The following is a 20,849-nucleotide window of genomic DNA, read 5'->3' on the forward strand; positions in this document are numbered from 1 at the left end:
ATGCAGGAACAGCAGTGCTCAGAGCAGGGGCTATGCCCTGCTGACGTCTGGAGTGAGCCATGCCTGCATCATGCCCTGACCCCCCCCCACCATGCCAGCTGGGCAAGCAGCAGCAGGGCAGAGCCCCCACAACTCCCCCCCGCCTGGGCAGAGGCAGGCATAGCTGGAGGAGCCACAGGAGAAGCCCCCATGGCTGTGCTCTGCCCAGTCCCAGTCCCTGCCTGGCCCAGCCTCTAGCAGTGGTGACTGGGGCCTCTGGGCACTTGTGGCAGAGCCCCGCCCCCCCCCCCGGCACCTGCATGGAAGCTGCCCCATGGCGCAGGTGCAGGGAACTTCGGCAGGGCACTGCGCACTGTTCGGGAGCTGGGGTTGCTCCACCTATCCCCTGGAGCTCCCAGCTGGATTCCCCAGCTCTCTGGTCATTCCTCCAGCTCTTCCCGGGGGGTGCAACCCCCAGATCTGCACACGGGGTTATAGCAGGCTGCTGCTGCCAGATGGGGAAATAGCCCAGAACTGCCGCTATCACCAGCTGGCAGCAGCAGCCTGCTGCATCATCCAGGGGCCTGCATCCCCCGCGAAGAGCTCAAGGAAAGATCAGGGAGCTGGGAAATTGAACTGGGAACTGAAGGAATATTCAAGGACCTGAACATTTCCCCAGCCCCCCAATCAATTCCCCAGCTCCTGGTTCAAGTCACCTGGGAGCTGGGGCAGCTCCATGTGTCAGCTGGACTAGGGACCGGGCAGGGAATGGGGCCGGGCAGGGCAGCCACGGGGGCATCTCCCACAGCTCCCCCAACCTGGGGAGAGGCAGGCAGAGCCGCTGGAGCTGCAGGAGGACCTGCAGCCACCCGGTTATGCCTGCCTCTCCCCAGCTGATCCAAATCACCAAATCTTGCCAAATCTTCTGAAGCTGAATCTCCGAATCGAATCACTGTCCGCCGAACTGGCCGAATCCAAATCTGAATCGGATAGTTCCCTGTTCACACAGGCCTACATCCTATTACACATATACAAAAAAATTCCCTCTGAATGACCCTATGGTCAGGCAAAATTCAGGTGTAAATGTGTTATTGCTCAGAGGAATTTGGGCTTCAGATGAAATGTGGACATTTCCATTTTTTTGTAAAAAAAAAAAAATTGCTCACCTAAGTGCTGAACTTGTATTTGAGCACAGATTAAAAATATCAGTTTCAAATAAATTCACAACCCAGAAAAATAAACTATCAGTAACACACGGTGTGTTCAGAGTACTTTTTGTCTGCATAGCTCTCGCTCTACAAAAGAAAGTAAAGATCATCAAATCTCCATTTTAGAGAAGGGAGGAGAGAACTGAACCTTCCAGAAATGAATCGATTTGCCCTAATGTCAGCCAGGTCAGTGACAGAGCCGGATATAAAACTGAGGTCTCCTGAGTATCAACACAATAGTCAACAACTAGCCCAATAAATAACATTTTGGGAAACATCATCTGAAACAAGGCTATGCCTTCTTTGTTCTCCTCTGCCTATGATCTCTATAATCTTGGTTGCTTTTCCTTAAAGAAAAAAGAGGGGAGGATCAAGAGTGTCTTCATGAAAGGAACTGGTTAAAAAGGGAAATATTAAACACATTCGGTGAAAACTGTGGCTCAGGAAACAGAAATGCTATTTTGGCTTCTCAGAAGATGTTTCTACTTTAAAGGCAACTTGAATGGATGGGTTCTGGCGAGATCCTCAGTCATCCTCAGTCTGATGTAACTTGGCCTACATCCACTGATGTCAATAGAGCTGACAGTGTACTTCCCCTCTGGATATGTTCATGAAAGTTTCTCCTGAAGGTACGACCACATTTTTAATTACACGTTGACCTGTTTTCATGCATGTTATTCAGGAAGGACCACCGTGTTTTGTATTCCTGGCTTGAGAAACCAGAACCAACCTTCCACAGAGAAACAGATATTGCTGCACGCGGCATGTCTTTTTCCCGTAAGTCGGCGCGACCCCTTACCTCGCTGACAAGCTTGTTAACATTCTGGGCTCGCTTAAGAACTAGGTTATCTTCAGCCGAAAGGGAATGGTAGTGTGCTGCTCCTTTCATCTTTGAAAGATCCTTCTTGTATTTTATCTAAAGAGAAAGTGAAAATATAATCAAAATATAGACATCTTGTCAATACTGCTCTTTCTAGTTACTTTAAGGGCTATAATAATACCTTTCCTATTTCTTTTCACTTTAAAAAGCAAACAGAAAAATTAAAAAGTTAGAAAGATAGGTTATTACTTCCTAAAATCATCTCCCTAGAAAATTACAAGTCAGCCAATCCCGTGGCTCACATAAAGCCACTTGACAATTTAGCCAAAACCAGGCTTGGCTAGCAACTTGGTGAACAACTAGCTGGGTTGTCTACACTATTCTTTTAACAGATTCAATTTTCTGTAGTTTAATGTTAGCCTGCCAGTGAAGAAATTGAGGAAGGTGATGAGATGGGAACCCTAGGAAGTTTTCTTGTACAGAGACCAGCTTGTTGAATGTATTGTTGAATGTAATTTTTGTTGAATGTATCCTTTTTTATAGGATTTCTAAGATAAATATGAGGCATGGGTCCATGTGAAAGGAAGTGATGTTTAGATGATAAAGTCTCTCCCTGTGCCTGAAGAAAGGTGTTTGTACCCGAAAGCTTTCAAAAAAATTTGTTCCCAACTATTTAGTTGGTCTAATAAAAGATACCACATTTACCCCAAAACCTTGTCTGCCTATGCCCTTAGATCAACACAACTACAACCAACACCCCCAATTTAATCTGTGAATTTTACCACTGACTTAATTAAATAGGGCCATGATTTCACTTATGGGCTGAAAATTTATATTTATATATTGCCTCTTTTGAACATAAATACTCCGAAAGGACCACAGATCAATGATTTACACCCGCACCCAGCCGCGTACGTTCTTTATCCCGTGCAATTTAACAAGCCTACATTTGAAAGTTTGGTGTGTGTTGAAATATTATGATCACTCCAATTTCATTTTCAGAATCTCTTAAAACCAACTTCTTAGGTTTTAAACAAAATGAAGCAATCTGATACTGCAATGTATTCAACCTGAAATACAACAACCTCCCCGCAAACAACTGCAAATTAGGAAGCATCATTTTGATTTTTCACAGCTTGAAGTTGGATTAAAATGGCCTCTTTAATCAGGGAACTTCACTGTTTCATACTTAAACTGAGTATTGCTGGATTTTTCACCAAAATAGATCGCAGCCACTGGGGATCTCAGGCTTTTTATATTTCCCCAGTCATGGGCCCAAGTAAGAAAACACCATGAAACCTGCCACCTCTAAGTAAGTCACTGCCTGTATCTGGTCCAGGCTGGCACTGGCTGAAAGATCTTAACATCTGCTGGTTTAATTAATGGTCTGAGTTGATGGAATCAGTCCATTTCCTAGTGGACAGGTGTCCATGAAACAAATATTATCGCCAACAGGCACCCCTCATAGCAACAGCAGACCGAATAAGCACAGAAGAGGCCTGTAGACTGGCACAATGTTCGCTTCTAGAAGTAATCCCTTTAACTGGGGTTGATCATCTTTGGTTGATGAAGAGCCAGACACTGCCACTTCTCAGTCTGTGCCTATTAGTTAGATAACAGATCAAGAAATCACTGGATTGCAGATAAGGAGTTTAGTCCATATGATGTGGCAGTGCCATACCCTACAAGCCCTTTTCTCAATATGACTTCCTCAGCAGGAAAGGTACAATATATACCATATACACCCAAATCAGAACAAGGAAACTGCATCTCTTGACAAAAGATACTGTAGCCAACCTCATGACTAAAACTATTCAGATATATAGGTTGCATTCATTATAGTGGGCACTGCTAAACCTCTGAGTCAGGGTTGTACAATGTGAGGGGTTAGGTTGAGGCTGGGCTCTCACCTGGCCACCAATTCTCCCCATTGCTCCAACTGCAAAAGCAACTGGAGTCTCCAGGCTCCCCTTTCCTCCTTGGCTGCTTCCTTCCCTCGTCCCAGAGGGAACAGCAGTGCAGGGAGCAGAGGGGGAGCCCAGGCTGCTTGCGAGGTGGAGGACTGGGCTGCATGAGAGGAGAGGGGGGATCATACTTGCATGGGGCAGCAGTGGGGGGAGGGTGCATGGCGTAGCAGTGCAGAGGGGAAGTGCCTGTAAGGGTGCGCTTTGCAGTGGGGCGTGGGGGACATCACAGCCACGCAGTACAGTAATAGGAGGTGTGCAGTGCAGCAGTGAGGGTTGCCCAAGGGAGTGTGCAAAGCAGTGTGGGGCAGGGAGGCAAGAGTACCTGCACTATGCACAGCCTGGTCGCCCGTGTCTCACCTGGCGCAGTCCATGTGGTGTGCAGTCCCCGCTAGTGCAGCCCCTGGGGACTTGGAAGTTGGACAGCCCTACTCTGAGCGATCTAGTCCCCAGCAATATGGCAAAAAGCCATCAGTGTTTACTCTGCTGATTTAATTCTAGCGTTCTGCTTTCTGCTTTGACAAAATTGCTACTTTTTTAACCGTTTCAGTATTATATTGATGATTTCAGTTTCATACTTACGTCACTTGCCAATTCATTTGCTTTCTTGGCATTTTGGTAAGCTGGCGTGATCAAAGCAGGAAAGCTTCCTTTCCCCCTGTGCTCTTCATATTCACCCATATAATCCTGCAAAAAATTCAAGGACTATGGGTCACTAATGACTTTACTACCAGCCCCCCTCCCCCAGTCTGTTCTTGTTTGTCTGGCTTATTACTTCCATTTCTTTGTTAAGTCTGTCATTTCACATTGAAATATATGTATTTCATCATCATTATATGAACTTTCTCTATGGTCTCTTTATGTTGCCCAAGTGATAGCACTTTATAATTCCCATGCAGCATTAATATATGTTTGTCTACAAAGACAAGAAAGGAAGAATGGTGAAGGACTCAGGAGGTCTGATTCAAATCAGGCTCTATATGAGGGCCCCTGCATGACTCAATAGCATCTCTACTGGCTTTAGTCCTCATGTTCTAAATTGTGAAAAAATACTGTCCTAACCCACAGGGATCTGTTGAGCATGAAGTCACTCTGTCATTAAGAGCTACTCGGGTAGCATGGAGGTGAAAAAACAAAACAAGCAAAGAAGTTTGTTGTGTTAATGTTGTTGTTCTTGTTGTTCTCAAAGACTGATTTCAACCAGGGTGCAACAGCACCCTGTGGTGCCTTGAGACCCTGTTGAGTGTGCCATGACGTGCCACACAAGGTTATTAGAGGTGTATCTACACATGCTATTCAGGTGAAGAAATAAACTCCAGCGCAGTTTGCTAACTGGGGCACAAGGGTACTAACGTGCAGGGCTAGGCAGCAGGCAGTCCCCACGCTTTAGCACTCCCGTGTCCCAACCAGTAGGCCAATGCGAAGCAGCAAGTATTTGCTTCGGATTCGGATTTGGCCGATTCGGAGGGACAGTGATTTGATTCGGTGATTCGAATCACTGTCCTGATTCGATTAGGCCGATTCAGATCCGAAGATTCGGCCCCAATTCGGAGATTTGGCTATAGACTAAACAGGCAGCAGTCCTCAACGACGCTGGACAAAGCTACCTGCAGCTGGTAAGTCTGTTTTGGTGGGCAGAGAGGGGAGGGGGGGGCAGATCAACACCTCCACAGCGAGGAAGGGATTGGGGCTGGGGCTGGGACAAGCTGCACAGCCGGGGTGGGCAGATGCAAGACTCAGGGAGGGGAGCTCCTGCCACTGCGCGCCTCTACGTGCCACCAGTCCGGGAGCTGCTCTTCTGGTGGCTCCTCCGGTGGCTCTCACCACCTGTCCGGGAGGGCATGGGAGCGCGCGTGTGCCCCCAGATCTGGGGCAGGGCGGCCTGAGCTGGCTGCATCTGGATGGGCGGCAGAAGGCACTGGGAGCAGGGGTTATGCCCTCCCGCCGCTGCACTATACCACTGCTTTGCCTCAGACACTGCCGCTACACTGCCTCGGACAAGAGGTTCGCAGTGGCAAAAGCCGCTCCAGCCTCCCCACACCTCCCGGACAAACCAGGGGCACACACCCACTCCTGAAAATGCCTGTCAGTAATAGCATAAATAGTGTAGTAAAGAGTAAACCCGACCAATTTTTGCATTCTCTCTCCTAAGGGTTCTCACCGCAAAGAAATGCGTTGTAGTCATGTTGTGTTGCATCCAATATCACATGTTAAGATAAAGTCACACCAGACTGAGGTCTGGGAACAGCCTCTGTACTTGTTCTGTGTCTAAAAAGAGCTATAAATACATACAGAGGCTCTAAAAATAACCATGAATGATTAGCTGGGTCGCTCTTTTAAAATGTTGTTCTTCAGGCTGATTTCTAACTTCCATTCTGACTTCTCTTCTTCAGTTCTTTACAACTTCCTCAAAAAGTGTCTTTCATTTTTTTCCTGTCTTTGATCTCAGTCCAAAACTGATATTTCCAAGTTTGAGCTAAATCAACTCAGACACTTAGTAGTTACCCAAACATGAACAAAACAGATTTTTAACAAAATAGGAATTTTTCATTCCGACAGCTCAAAAAGGGCTGAGGCTATAAACTTCAAATCTCACTTATTTTGTTGATCCTGTTGGGTTGGCTTCTAATACCCTGAACACATGTTACATAGCACTTTACTCCTAAAATAGCCGTGTTCACATCAGTGAAACTATTGGATGGGTAGTGTCCTGTCCAATTTGAAAAAGGGTATTATAATCTGCCCCAACAAGATCATGAAAGATAGGATAAAAAAATGAAGAGGATTAAAACCTACATTTAGACTGTTCATAATTTTGACACCTCTAAGAACAGCACATGAGAAATAATAATTGTCTCTTCAAATATAATCCTTCGGATTATGATCATTGTGCTGTACATCTTCCAACGGAGAGGCATTATTTCAGTAAAAAAGGACATTGGGATTTTTTAGCATTGCCGCCATAATAATATTTGCTGAAAAATTAAACAAAATCAAGTCACAGTGAACAGTGTTGAAAGGAAACCTGTTTGTCCTCACATAGTTGAAGAACAGCTTGTCAAGGTAAAAATATCACTCTTATAGCACAGCCAAAGTTTGAGAGACCTTGTGTGATGTTAAGTGCTGTTTGAATTTATTTAAAGCTGCAAAGACATCCAGAAATGTTGGCCCAGAGAATATGTCTAACTGCTTTCTCTCTAACACCTCATCCTCTTTCTTTTGAGGCTTAGATTTCTCCTGGAGGGAAACAAAGTTTAAGACAGAGGGCAGCAGGTTGCATTGCCCTTGTGAAACTTTATGGCAGTATTAATAATCAACTGCAGCACAACATCTCTTAACTGCTCCATACCTGACTAAACTGATCCACGTTTTCTCTTGTGAAAGCAGCATCTGTTCCAACTCTTTGGCTGGCTTTTCCCCTCATCTCTTTTTCATACCTTTGATGATACCTCACCTAACAGGAAATAAAAAAAGAGCAAGCCAGATGAGTTTAGTCTGTTACGCATTTGCTGCATAATAAATCACACGCACATGTTGATAAAGGATTGCCAAAATGTCCATTGCTATCAGTCCACGGAAGACCTGTTTGCTACGTGAATCTATAAAAACAAAATAGCAGTGTTTGGTTTCACACTATTTTAAGAACATACAATATGCCCTACCAGTTTAGATCACTAGTCTATCAATACCAGTATCCTCTGCTAAGTAGCAGCTGATACCCGATGCGCCAGGGGATTAAAAAACAACAAATAATGAACCTAAGTGCAAAATTACCATAGGTGCCATTCATCCTGCTTAATCTCATGGTGTTTTGCATGTTGTACAGAAGGATTGTTCGCCCACCAGTAATAATTAATAGGAGACTTTCTTCTGCAAAGTGATAATGAGAGTCTTATTCTATTTGAGAGTTCAAGTGTAGGGCCAGGATTTACACTATCCCTGTCGAAGCTAAAAAACCACATGCTGAAGCTTCCTACAGATCAAGGACAATGTGCATAATAAACCATGGGCCCCTCTTAATTTTCACTGATGAGTTAATGACCTGAATAACTCTGCGGTCACAATTTAAAGTCACATCCATGCATCTAGCACATTGTACGATCTATGGTTTCTATCACTGCCCAGATATAAAATGACACTAATGAGTCATTTGGAAAATATGTGCATTAATCAAAGGAGCTTGGTAATTTTCTATTGCAAATCCTTTTTATGATTTGATTTGGTTTGGATTGGGCTTTTCAGGTTCAGAAGGGGAAGAAGAATCATATTGTGAGGCCAGAGCCAAAAGAGATATTTTATATACTGTCAGCACTCTGTTTTATTTATGGCCATTCATATAATTAATTCTCAAAAGGCTGGCTTCTTTAGTCCACCAAGACTTGCACAGTGCTCCCTCCTCTGCCAACATAAAGGGAAGGCTGAGCAGCACAGGGGATTCGTAGGGACAGGGAAATTCATAGTAGAGAAAAGCTCTGCTAAACCCTATCTGCCATTGGTGTAAGGTCACGGAGGAGCATTGTACCACTGGAATAAATAAGAATTGCAAATAAGCAGCTCCAAGTTATGCCATGGCTGGGCAGCACAGAATCAGAGGCCTGACTCCTTGTGGTCCCCTCCTCCCTATGGTGTGCAAGTGCAGCTAAGAGAGGGCGGAGAACCCAGCTCACAGGTATGACCGCTGCTGGTTTGGTGAACATTGAGATCTTATTTTCCTCTGTGCATGAGCAAAGGCCTGTGGCCACACAAAAAACACTGGCACGAGTTTTGTCAGAAAAGCATATCACCCAAAGACAAACAAGCTGCTTTTGTCACTCACATCACTGGCTAACTCATTAGCTCTCTTCGCTATTTGATAAGCAGGGGTGATCATAGCAGGGAAGCTCCCCTTCCCTCTCCGTTGTTCATAATCTTCTGTGTATTTTAACTGTAAAAACAAGATCATTTAAGAACAAATAGAGCACGCACATTTATACATACTGCAAACAAAAGCAACTGTAAAAGAAAAGCATTACATTTGCAAAGTACTCAAAATTAGGAAATGCGAGAACTAAAGTGCCTTAAGTTCCCCCCCCAATCTGAGTATGTATTATCACACATTCTTTAATATACAATGGCATACTATTTGATTCACAAGACCCCTGTCTGATTCAGTGCCCAAGATGAAGAAACACAGTTGTGAAATGAAAGAGGCTGTTGTCAGTCCCTCCTTTATCTGTTGCAGAAGTTGAAATCACAGAATTAAAGAGTAGGGCTGGAAGGGAACTTGAGAAGTCATCTAGTCCAACCCCCTGCCCAAGGCAGCACCATCCCTATGCAAACCATCCTATACAAATCCATAGTCCAACCTCTTAGCAAAGGTACACAATCCACCCTGATACAACACAAGATATAACGCCCTAGACAGCCACAGGTAAAGCAGAAGGGCCATGGCAGTCAATGCCCTGCTGCTGCAAAGGTTGTTAACATATGCTCGAGAGATCTCAGGCAGAGGCCCCCACCTCCCATGTGCTAGCAGTGAAGTTGTGTGTACATAGTAAATGAAGATCCTCTCTCCCTCTTCTCCATATTCCTCATCCAATCCCAGTATCCCCATCCCAGCTCTCAATCAGCCCTTGCCCCATCACGAATTCTCACCAGTTGTCTATCAACCCACCTCCTTTTCTACTGTACCGGTTCCCAGTTCTTTGCCCAGCTCACCCCAGCTCTAAGCCTAGTTTCCCTCCCCACCTATCAGCTTCCATCCCTAGTCTTTCTCCAACAGGCTCAGAGGATCTTTGTCCCAAATTATTACCCAGGTTTGTTCCCCTCATGTATTCAAGTCAGGCAACTTCCTCCCTTGTACTGCTCAGACTCTCGCAGGAGGATATGACAACACAGGAGAGATGGGCTCCTTGCTTCCCTTTCTGCCCAGGTCTGCTCCACAACTGCACGGAGCTGCAACTGCAGGAAAAGTCCTGCTCAGCCCCAGACAGAGTATGTTCAGAGGAGATGGAAACATTTTATACGAGTCCTATGTAAACTACAATTTTTCAAAGTCTTAAAATAGGTCCGAACTTGGGTGGATTTTCATAAGGATGGAAAAGGCATATCCCTGACCAAAAGTCACCTAACTGTCAGATGTAAAACCATTCAAGCACTACAGTTTCTCAAGGAAAAGTCACCAGAACTTTTCAAAGATGGGACAAGCTTTTCCCCCACGCCCCGTAGAAATGGCTGAACAGTTTTAGCTGACATCCCCAAAAAATCTTTAGCTGAGATAGAAACAAACATGAATCATTTCAGCTCAAAAGGTTATGGTTTAGGAAAGGTATAAGCAACTTAAAACAGGTCTTTTAATAGGAAGCGTCTAGCAACATTAATAACAGACTCTGCTAAGCAAACTTTTAGACAGGTGTGCTTCAAAAACTCTGATTTAAGTATTAGATTTTATTTGTCTTTGTGCTTCAAGAAACTATTTAAGCAGTTAAAATAGAGCTCCTTATTTTCTCCTCCTGCTTTACTTACATCACTTGTAAGCTGCCCTCCAACTTTTGCATGCAGTATATCAGGAGTGTCAACAACAGAGGTGAACTTGGAGACCCTTTCTTCATGTCCACGCTTATACTCTACCTGGAAGCATAAATTGAATGCATTTTAAAGCCCTTTACTAGTAAATATCTGGTTATTTCCTTCCATGAGACTGAAAAAGGCAACAGAACTGATCTTTGAGTCAGCTAATTATTTTACCGTTATGTCCTCGGTATAAAGCTCTTGGCTGTAAATACAAAAGAAGGTGCAGCTACCATTGATGAAAAGGGACTAATATATCCTGACTTTACTCATTGGCATTATTAGCTCAAATGTTCTATTATTTCACTCCATTATAGGTCTATAGTGTCAAAAGTGTTATTGTATGTAAAGAAAACATGAGCACTGTTGAGGGAAATGTTTATAACTACTTTTTTCATGCTAAATAATTCCAGCAATACATGCAATATAGCCAGGCTGTCTTCATATAAAAACTGAGTCCAGCTCCTACTGAAGTCGATGCCCAAAATAACCAACGTTTTAAATTACATTTGTAAGCAGTATAAAAATACTGCAAAATTCCTCTGTAATGGCACCAAAACGCTATCTGACAACTATCACTGCATTGCTTCATGCAGTTCGTGAAACCCACTGCATGTTTCTACAAGGATTTGAAGGGGGCTTATTTTCATGAGAGCTTTTTGGATTGTTATTTTTATAATACATGTGTAAACATCTATCATACACATACATTAAAGAAAATTAAGTTCACTATTGTACTGGTAGGTATCACTATAAACTAAGATAGATAAAAAGGCCAGAATAAGTGGTTAAAAAAAATCAGTGAAAATTAAATAGGAAAATAAGAGTAATAAGATTAAAAACAAAACGCAACGGGTTTTTTAAACTGAAATAGCAATTATGTCATGAATTACACAAAAATTTGCTGTATCTTAGAAGATGCCCATGCTGCAAGCTGTCATTTATAGTATTCTTCCAAGGTGAGGTAGGGTCCCAAGACAAAGTGGCAATAAAGTAAAAGATTTACCACTTTTGCAGGATTAATTTTAAGATAGGTGTTGGGTACCAGCTGCGCTCTTTAATGTCCACTATTTAAAACCAGGATTTCCTGAACGTTAGTAACTTCAATGCACACAAAAGAAAATTGAGACTTACATCACTGCTTAGCTGAGTGGCTTTCTTAGCAATCTGGTAAGCTGGAGTGATCATAGCTGGAAAGCTGCCTTTACCCTTCTGTTGCTCATAATCTTCTGTGTATTTCACCTAGAAGTGACATTTCTTTTTGTTATAAAAAACCTCTGTTCATTAATGTGACCCCTCTTTAAAAAAAAAAAAATAAGCAAAGTAGGTAATGCATATCCCCTACAAGTTTAAGGTGTTTTAGAATAAATGACACACAAAAGAACATGCATTTCATATTTTTCCTAGTTAAAAAAAAATCTCAGCTACAGTGGAAAAAATCCATAGGCATATTTGATACACAGTAGTTTATACATGACTACTACTAATTATATATGTCTTTCAGTTCTTTACTGACTGCAGCTGGATGGAAAGCTATAGGTACTTGTGTACTCCAAGAAAAATAAAATATGTTATCCATCAGTGGAGCTACTTCACTGATGGTAGCCATGCTAGAAAATGTTGGGTAGGCAGGACTTAGTATCCAGCCAAGGTCATCTGACATGTTACTGTCCAGGAACTGAACTGTATCTTAACTTCTGAAAGTCGTGATAATTCCTTTTGAATATATCTAAACCGGGAAGTAACACTCCTGGGTGACTGACTGTAAATGTATATCTAGACAGACAGAGCACACAAAGGCTAAAAAAATACTGTTGTTTCACAAAGTTCAAATCCATGTCACCCTTTTCTTTGGTAATTTGTTATTGACAGTTTAGCTACTATGAATGAGTAAGCCCTCAGAATATAAAATAAGCTATAAAAATAAAGCTACTGCAAAGGTCAGCCCACTTACATCACTGCGAGTCTTCTGCGACTGAGCTATCCTGACCATTGCGGGATCTGGAATGGCTCCAGAATACCAGGTCTTTTCCTCCCCATAAGCTGCCTGATAGGTTTTCTAGAAAGGAAAGATTAAGTGAATAGGTTTAAATATAAATAATGAAATATAAAAAATGAATTCACTAGGGAAGAGGAAAGCAAATAAAAATCCATCACAAAAATCAACTTACACTGTATAAATGGAAAACACAACAAATATATCCACGTGAGTCTTATTATTTTTAATACAAAGTTGGAGTTTAACTGGTTCATGGACTTAGTTCTGTCCTTGCATATAGAGATTAATTTTATTCCAAAATATTTCTGTGCACATTCTGCAACATCTTTCTACGTGATATGGAATTCGGACTTATTTCCCCCAAATTTCCAGTCAAATATCTGCTGAGTAGTTCACTGCATCACGCAAACAGCAACAATATTGCTAGGCCATCGTTATTACTATTGCTAAATGCATGCTAAACAGTATGTAAGTATATACGCAGAACAAAATATTGTCCTTTTTCCATAAATTCAAGACAAATACATTTTCTTTTTTTTTGTCAATACTTCTCTTCATAGAAAATTATAGCACGTGGAAACTACCAGACTGATAACCTTGAGAAATGACATTCGCTGTTTACCTGAAGTATAGGCCATATGCACATCCCTCTACCAAAGGGGGCAACTTCTACAACCTTCTTAGATTCTGGCTACAAACAGATGGTGCATTTGTCCCGGGAGATACCATTTTTTTCTCGGGATAAAGCGCAGTCATTCAGACATCCATGTCTGTTGTCCCAGGACAAATCCTATAAAGGTTCACGGGATAAGACTTGCTAACAGTTTGCACTAGGATATCATGAAGAGCAAGTGAAGGTTGTCTGGGGATTGGATCACTGGATCAATGGCAGAAAAGCAGCAGTGCATTCAACCACTCGCTAAACTCAGACAGGAAGGACAACATGCGTACACACCAATCTCACAACTTTTCTGTTCTAGGACAAAAACAGGCATAACTGGTCCTGGGACAAGTGTGACAGCTATTCTTCACTTGTGGTTCAGAGTTTTGAAAAGAGTGATCATGACATTGGGGATGTAGGTCATGGGCTGAGCCTGTCCAAGCTGGCAATGCATTTGGTTATAACTTACCTAGGATGAATCTCATCTGCCCGTCTATAAGCAGAAACAGTCTATAGCCCAACATTGTCCATTAAACCAGCCAACCTGCCATTTGACATCAAAGTTCCTGTCTTTAATTAAGGGAGGGTTTTTTCAATATTAGCCTGGAGTCCTGGGGGCCTTGGGAAGCTGCAGCCGCAGAGATCCTACCACTCGGAGCCTGGCCGGCAGCCAAAGCATGGCTCAGGCTGGTGAGCCTCCAGTTTTGGGCAGCACATGCTGCCCCCTGCATGTGCCGCCCCGCTTTTTTCATGTGGGGTTTTTTGACCCCAGCACCTCCCAGGGTCAAAAATCACCCCCCCCCACTCACTCCCCTCTGCACTGCTACGTTGCAGCATGGGGAACACCTGAATGCGAGGTGTGTGGCACCACAGGACAGGTCCACGGTGCCACATACCACATGGCCACGTTCGTCTGGATGCAGCCAGTTAGTAGCAATTTACCTCTTCTCTGCTGCCAAATTTTTGGACCTGTGGGGAGGTCCATGGGCCAAATAGCACAGCCTCGCAGGCCACATCTGGCCTACAGGCCAGACATTGAGCACCCCTATTTCAAAACAATGCCCATCATGTCATTGTCTCTGCTCCCTTTTCCATTCTCTCACAGAAATGAGTTTAATAAGGAATTCCTCGGCCATTGTCCCATTGCTCCTTCTTCCCCCAATCCCATCTCTGTGGCACATCTACTTGTCATCTTTAAAAGGAATCGCTGCCATAAATTCTGCATCACGACTTCGTTAGAGGATCGCATCAGAAGAAAAATGACGTTAGGAAGAAACAAGCCCCTAGGAAACTGTAAGTGGATGAAATCCTGAATACGCTGAAGTCAAATGAGAGTTTTACAATGGATGTCTGTCGGGCCAGTATTTCATTCAGTACTTGATAATGTGGCAAGAAAAATGATGAATTATAATAATAATATACATGGTGCCCTTCACTTGAGGATCTTTAATTGGGAGCAAATCTAATTAGTTCACTACATAGAGAAAGAAACAAGGCATGGGGAAGATAAGTGACTTGACTATGCTCATCATTCAAGGCTGCAACAGAGTCAGGAATAGGACCGAGATCAGAGTCAAGAGTATTTCTGCACCACATTCAGAAGTGCAATTGCAGCATATGTAGCTATACCCAGGATAACTCTGCTAGACTGAGGCCGAAAAGAGCAAAACCAGAGCAGCAAAGGCTTCAATCAACAAAAAAGTACACGGAGTAACAGCCTACGCTGAAGTCCATATTGTGACGGGTTTACTGCTTTTGGTGCCTGATCTAGGTAAATTAAAGCTAGCCAGGGCATATCGACACTTGCTGTAGCTGCATCTAGCATTGCAGTGAAGGTACTCCCCAAACCTCCTGACTTTTGCTCCCCCGCTTTAACAATTACAACGCACCGCCTTGAAAAACAAATGCAAATTAAACAGGCCATTCTAAAACAAAATAAGAATTGGGCTGTTCTGAGTCAAACACTGTGCATAAATACATGCCAACCATCATTTTATTTAGCATGGGGAAGTAACGCTTTGTAGGATGCCTCCTGGCAACCTCCAGAAAGGTGTACCCTCGAAGGGCTTCTCTTACCTGACTGGCCAGCTGCTGAACGTTACACGCGGTTTCCACCTCTCTGCAGTTCATATCCCACTGGAAAACAGATCTGAATCGTTCCCCTTCTTCTCGATATTTAGCCTGCAACAAAAACTCAGCATCAATATTTTTTTTTTCTTATCACGGATGCAAAAGGCAAAGAAGGGCATCATTTTAAAGCTGGGAAAATGCCTGGGTGTTCAGCACTGTAGAATTAGAGTGAACTCCAAGGGAAAAGGTGAGCAGAAGTGAAATCAATACTCCAAAACGAATGCCAGACTTTAGCGGCTCGCATGTTAGATATAAGCAATGTGCCCACCGCATTGTGGGACTTTGTGTCTTTCTGGGTCCCAGATCCTTAACCAGTGCAGACCAGGTGTTCCTTTCACGACCACGCTCTAGTTAATAGAAAGCCTGTACTGATACAGACAGAAACCATTGTGTTCATTACTTCTGTATCAGAGGAGTGCATCAGGAGCTCGGTGCACAACTGTTCACCAGGGCACCCCTGGGGAAGACCAGGACCAATGGATATATAGTTGTCTTCCTGCCTAGAGTAGGGGGGCTGGACCCGATGATCTGCAAGGTCCCTTCCAGCCCCTAACATCTATGAATCTATGACAAACCTTCAATGAGCAGGCCTGGACTCTGGAAACTTTGAAGCCCACAGGAAAATACTGCTCACTGTATTCAGATCTCTGTACTCACAGCTTCCACAGAGCCCCCTTCACCAATATTTCCTCTTTGTCTGCCTATCACAACCTTTCTCAGCATGCTGCCCTACCCTGTGAGCACCATTAATGGGTTTATACTTTCTCCTACCTGTCTCCCAGCCCTACCTAAGGGATCTATGAAGGAGAGGCTAGATTAGCTCTCATCCACTTGGTGACTTCTAACTAAGACGTATTGCAGTCACTGGAGCTGCTTGCTCTTAGGGAAACAGCACATTGCAGTTGAAACCCATCAAGAAGATCTAAGTAGTTCCTAGATACATCTCCCCTTCCTCCTTACCCAGCCCCACACACATGCACATAGTAATGAAGACTAAAACCCCATAAAAATCTAAGCAGATCATACCATTCAAATGTTAGTAAGAGAGACTTTGCAAAGGAAACCACCATGAAACACTAGTCCCAAGTATCAGTCACAAGGCAACATTGCTCTCATTTATCCCTTTCTGACTACAATGAAGTCAGTGAGGTTGTGTGAATATACTTAAGGGCATTGTCTAATCCGATGTCTTCATATTATTATAATTCTTTATTTGTATTGCAGTGGTACCTGGAGACCCAAATGAAATCAGGATCTTCTTGTGCTATACTGGCACATGCATTGCCCTGAAGAAGTCATAATTTGAGCACATAACAGAGAAACAGAAACTACTGAAATGTATATATTATCCTCATTATACCATATCTTCATTATACAATTAAAGAAGGAAGCACAAAGATGGCAATGCCCTGGCCAAGGTCACACCAAACTTAAATGACAGAGCAAGGAATTGAATTTTCATCTCTTAAGCCTCAGTCTAGTGCCGTAAGCACAAACTAGTTTGTTATTTTCATTTAGGACCCAACGCCAATTTTTTTCTATACTACAAGCTGCCATAGAAGTGAAAAGGCATTTTCAATACGGCCTGGATTAGGCCTGTAGATACACTTAGAAACCTTGTCTTTGGAGCTCAAATTCACTCTATGATTGAAAGGGACAGGAGGTGCTCTAGGTGAGAAAGCAAGGGAAAGTGATCTCCCAGCTATAATTTGCTTGGCGTGTATGCCCACATGCACTGGAAGTAATAGGGTCTCATATCACAGCCGGGAAACAGAAATAGAATTTGCAGTAATCCCAGGCTCATTCCAGACCAGATCTGTCACACACACATCTTAAAGGAAGTGAACTCGATGTTGTTGTCATTGTTGGAGTCCAGGATATTGCAAAAACATGATGCATAAAAATGCTATCGAAGTACAAGGACAGAAGGAATGTAATATGTGATAAATGTTATTAAATGTATACTATCAACTTGATCAAGAAGAAAGAGAACCAGATATTAGTGCCTGCAAAATGTAAAATACTGCATCTGTTTTCCATTATTTTATGTACAGTTTTAATAAGATGCCAGATCCTATAGAAACACATTGTCTATACTTATTATTACTACTGCTAGTACTATTACTACTACTACTATGATTATTTTTAGAGGACTAAAAGGCACCACATTTAATAAAACAACATTATGCATGGAAATGAGCCAGTAACCAGTGGTCTTCTGACATATTTTTCTTATTTTAAATAGCCACCAGAAGTGCAAAACTTAAACAAACACCTTTGAAAGAAAAGGGGTCATAACAGAAAGCAATGGCATGAGAAAATAAAAAAGAATTGGAACTCCTTTTGGGATTCTAGGCTCATAACAGCCTTTTGGAGCTGACATATTACACAACCAAGAAAATCAACATTAGCAATAATATTTCAGAAAAATGTTTTCAAAAAAACAGGAAAAACTCCCTCACATCTCAGCCCAGATTTACTGAATGCTCAAAAAAAACTTTTCTGGGAGTCATATTCTAATTAAATTTAAACTATTTAGTTCAAAGACCAGGCAATTTTATTCAAGTTTTGTTTTGAGTCTTCAGATTTGACACAACATTTAAGGTAAGTGAACCAGCATTAAAGAAAATGTCCTCGCGACCCACTGGCACTAATAATCAAGTCTGTACAGCTCTGCTCTGCATTCCTGGCAATTTTCAGTGACGGATACTACAGACTTCCTTGTAGAATATTAGATAAGGTAACCTTTGACAGACTGAACCTGCATTTCTTACTATGATATTCATAGAATACCAAAGGATGTTTTGTCTGGGCAAGGATTGCAAATTAAGGTTCCCAAAGTAAGTAAAATACAGTAAGTAAGACTATAATACCATCTTGGGCTTTTTTACTGAAACTGAGACATTCTGGGCTTTTCTCCCTTGCTTTGCAATGTAATCTGATAGCTTTATTATGTAGAATTTAACAGCTATAGACTTTGCTCCTCTTCCCAAACAAACAATGAGCATGTAAGGCACTTATGAAATGCAGCTGAAAAATTGGGGAAAAAATCTACAGAAAACACAAAACTAATTTTAAAAAATGTTTGGGTTTTGTAGCTTTTGTTGAAACACATACAACAAATGTTAGGAAGCATGTCTCTTGCTATATGCAATTGAGGTATTTGAAAAGAAATGTATAAGAAATCTACAGACAAACAAAAACAAGCTAGAGATACGATCAAGAAAAAAAATCTGTTCCAGAACTAAATATCAAATCTGCCAAAGTATGGATCTGTTGGGATGCAGACCCTGGTTTGGTCCGTGACAAAAACCATTCGAAATAAATGTGACCCAAACCTGAGCTCACCTTAAAAGAGGGCAAGGCAGTTAAATATAGGGGTTGTCCTTTAATACATTTCTAAAAAAAACCCCAGTGTGGTTATAACACCGGAAACAAAAAGTACAAGCAAATACAATTTATTCTAAAACTCTTACCTCGCTCACTGCTTCAGATTGTTTTTTCACATTTAAATTTATTGGTGTCTCAAATACGCTTGTGAATGTGTTGTTTTTTGGGTTATGTCTATAAAACAAGGTATAACAGCAGATTAGAAATGTATCGGACTGTCCACCACCAGAAAGATATGCTCTCTTTTTAGTTTCTCAAAACCACTGCACCACCTCCACAACACATACCATCAGCTCGCATACAACTTACTGTTTTATGAAATAAGTGTCAACAACTAAATTAATTTTAATGATCATCATATCAATGCTGTGTTACTAATAACAAAAGAGAATAATAGAATAAAAACCAACTGTCATCTCTTGTTTTCAGCCAAGAAATTTGACAGGAATTGATCGTTAGAAAATCAAATCATCCTGAAAAATATAACTCCAAAAATTTGCATTTTACATATTTTTCTGGTTACTAAGTGCATTCATACCTTATTAACTCTTAACCACTGATATGGAAATCACTGCTTACAGTTACAACAGACAACGCTCCAAAATATTTCCAATGGCACTTACAAGGGTATCTTTTAAGACTTAAATATGGGAATTTTATATATATGGCTAGATTCTGATCTCTGCCATATACGTAAATCCAGAGCAATTCTGCTGAAGTCAATGGAGTTGATCCAGTTGCATAGAACAGTTGACGACCAGTTGGCTGCCCAGTGCTGATCTTCAGATAAAATTATGGTAATTCAAGTTTTAAGCCATTATGATTTTTTTTTAAAGTAAGTACACTTACGCTTGGCAGTAAGGCTTCTTCTGGTGGCTAACAAAGTTATTTACCGTTAGCATCATTTTGCAGATTTCACAATGAAAACAGGCTTTGTGCCATGTCTAGGAATAGAAATGATTAAAATATAGTGAAAGTGTCTCATTTTTCCTTATTATTCCAGCAATATTTAAACCTCAACATTGACCCCCCTGTCCATTTCCTAAATAGGCATTTACCACTGTATAAAGGGCATGCATTAAATGGACACTAAATAGAACATAAATTACTATCTTTTCAAGCTTGTAACCTCGTCATTTTTAATTATCTTCCACAAAACACTCATAACCAAGCTTACCTTCACTCCAATAGCCACCATGAATAAAGAATTGATACGGTTAGGAGTTCTGCCTGCAACTCCAGCAGGAGCATGATCAAACCATTTATTAGTAAGTAACTTTGCATATATATATCTATTAAACTCCAAAATGCTCAAGAGAGAGTGTGTGTACTGACCTGATCTATACAGTTAATCTTCTCAGCAGGGTAAACCCCAAAGCCACATCTAGCACACGGCTGAACATTCATCTTGAAACCAACAGAGCAAAGAGTATATATCTATACACACAAAAGCTTCAAAAGATGATGATGACTTTTTGGCCTGTTTGTAACACTCCAGATAGTTCTGTAAAGCCCCTTTTCTATGATCAATTGCTCTCATTAAACTTCTGAAGCAAAGTCTCTGCTCCTTTGGTTGACCTTCTGTTTCAAAGTCAGCTGCTAGCTGGCTTTTAAAGATGCCTATTACTAAGAGGGATTATTTTAGCAACTGTGTAAGTACATACAGAAGGGGAGGTGTTAGCAACATCTTTCTCTAAATAGAGGAGTGAAGTCACAGAAACAAATCATGTCTGTGTGAATGGCAGAATCTGACCATTCAGCCTGATGTTTAACGTTAGTCGTCATAACCCCAGGATGGAGATAAAGATACAGGCCGCATCATCACCATCAGCTTATCAAAGTAGTAGCTAGTCTCCCCCGTGTACAATGAGTGACTTCACTGGGGGCGAATTTGTGTCTGATGTATATCCCCGTTTATAGTAGCTGGAGCCCAAAGAAGACATTGTAACTCAGAGTGGGCTGGCAGACGTTCACTTAATGATGCAAGGGCATCTGATCCCTGACCCAAGCAATCGCACCTCCTGACATGCCACATGTGCAGGATCAGAGACTAGATCCCAAAGATGCCCCTGCCGGTAGGAGCCAAGGCATGGGTTTGCAACCGCTGGAGTAAATCAAGTCCCCCCACTATCACCTGGCAGGTGCAAAA

General features: G+C 42.0%; 1 protein-coding gene across 2 annotated transcripts in view; it reads right to left on the reverse strand.

Moving 5' to 3' along the window:
• The window catches only part of NRAP (nebulin related anchoring protein), a 65,813-nt gene extending 45,520 nt beyond the window's left edge, over window positions 1-20,293 (reverse strand). For both annotated transcript variants that reach the window (XM_019502834.1, XM_019502833.1), the window contains exons 1-11: window positions 20,036-20,293; window positions 19,550-19,644; window positions 18,787-18,874; window positions 15,257-15,361; window positions 12,475-12,579; window positions 11,655-11,762; window positions 10,476-10,580; window positions 8,788-8,895; window positions 7,321-7,425; window positions 4,554-4,658; window positions 1,987-2,103 (exon numbers count right to left, since the gene is read on the reverse strand). In XM_019502834.1, the coding sequence (XP_019358379.1) occupies window positions 1,987-2,103; window positions 4,554-4,658; window positions 7,321-7,425; window positions 8,788-8,895; window positions 10,476-10,580; window positions 11,655-11,762; window positions 12,475-12,579; window positions 15,257-15,361; window positions 18,787-18,874; window positions 19,550-19,644; window positions 20,036-20,107 (1,113 nt within the window). In that variant the 5' untranslated portion in view covers window positions 20,108-20,293. The remainder of the gene's footprint in view (window positions 1-1,986; window positions 2,104-4,553; window positions 4,659-7,320; window positions 7,426-8,787; window positions 8,896-10,475; window positions 10,581-11,654; window positions 11,763-12,474; window positions 12,580-15,256; window positions 15,362-18,786; window positions 18,875-19,549; window positions 19,645-20,035) is intronic.
• Between the last annotated feature and the right edge of the window lie 556 nt (window positions 20,294-20,849).

This window comes from Gavialis gangeticus, unplaced genomic scaffold (genome assembly GCF_001723915.1).
Source record: "Gavialis gangeticus isolate Ggan-Ray unplaced genomic scaffold, GavGan_comp1, whole genome shotgun sequence".
NCBI lineage: Eukaryota > Metazoa > Chordata > Crocodylia > Gavialidae > Gavialis > Gavialis gangeticus.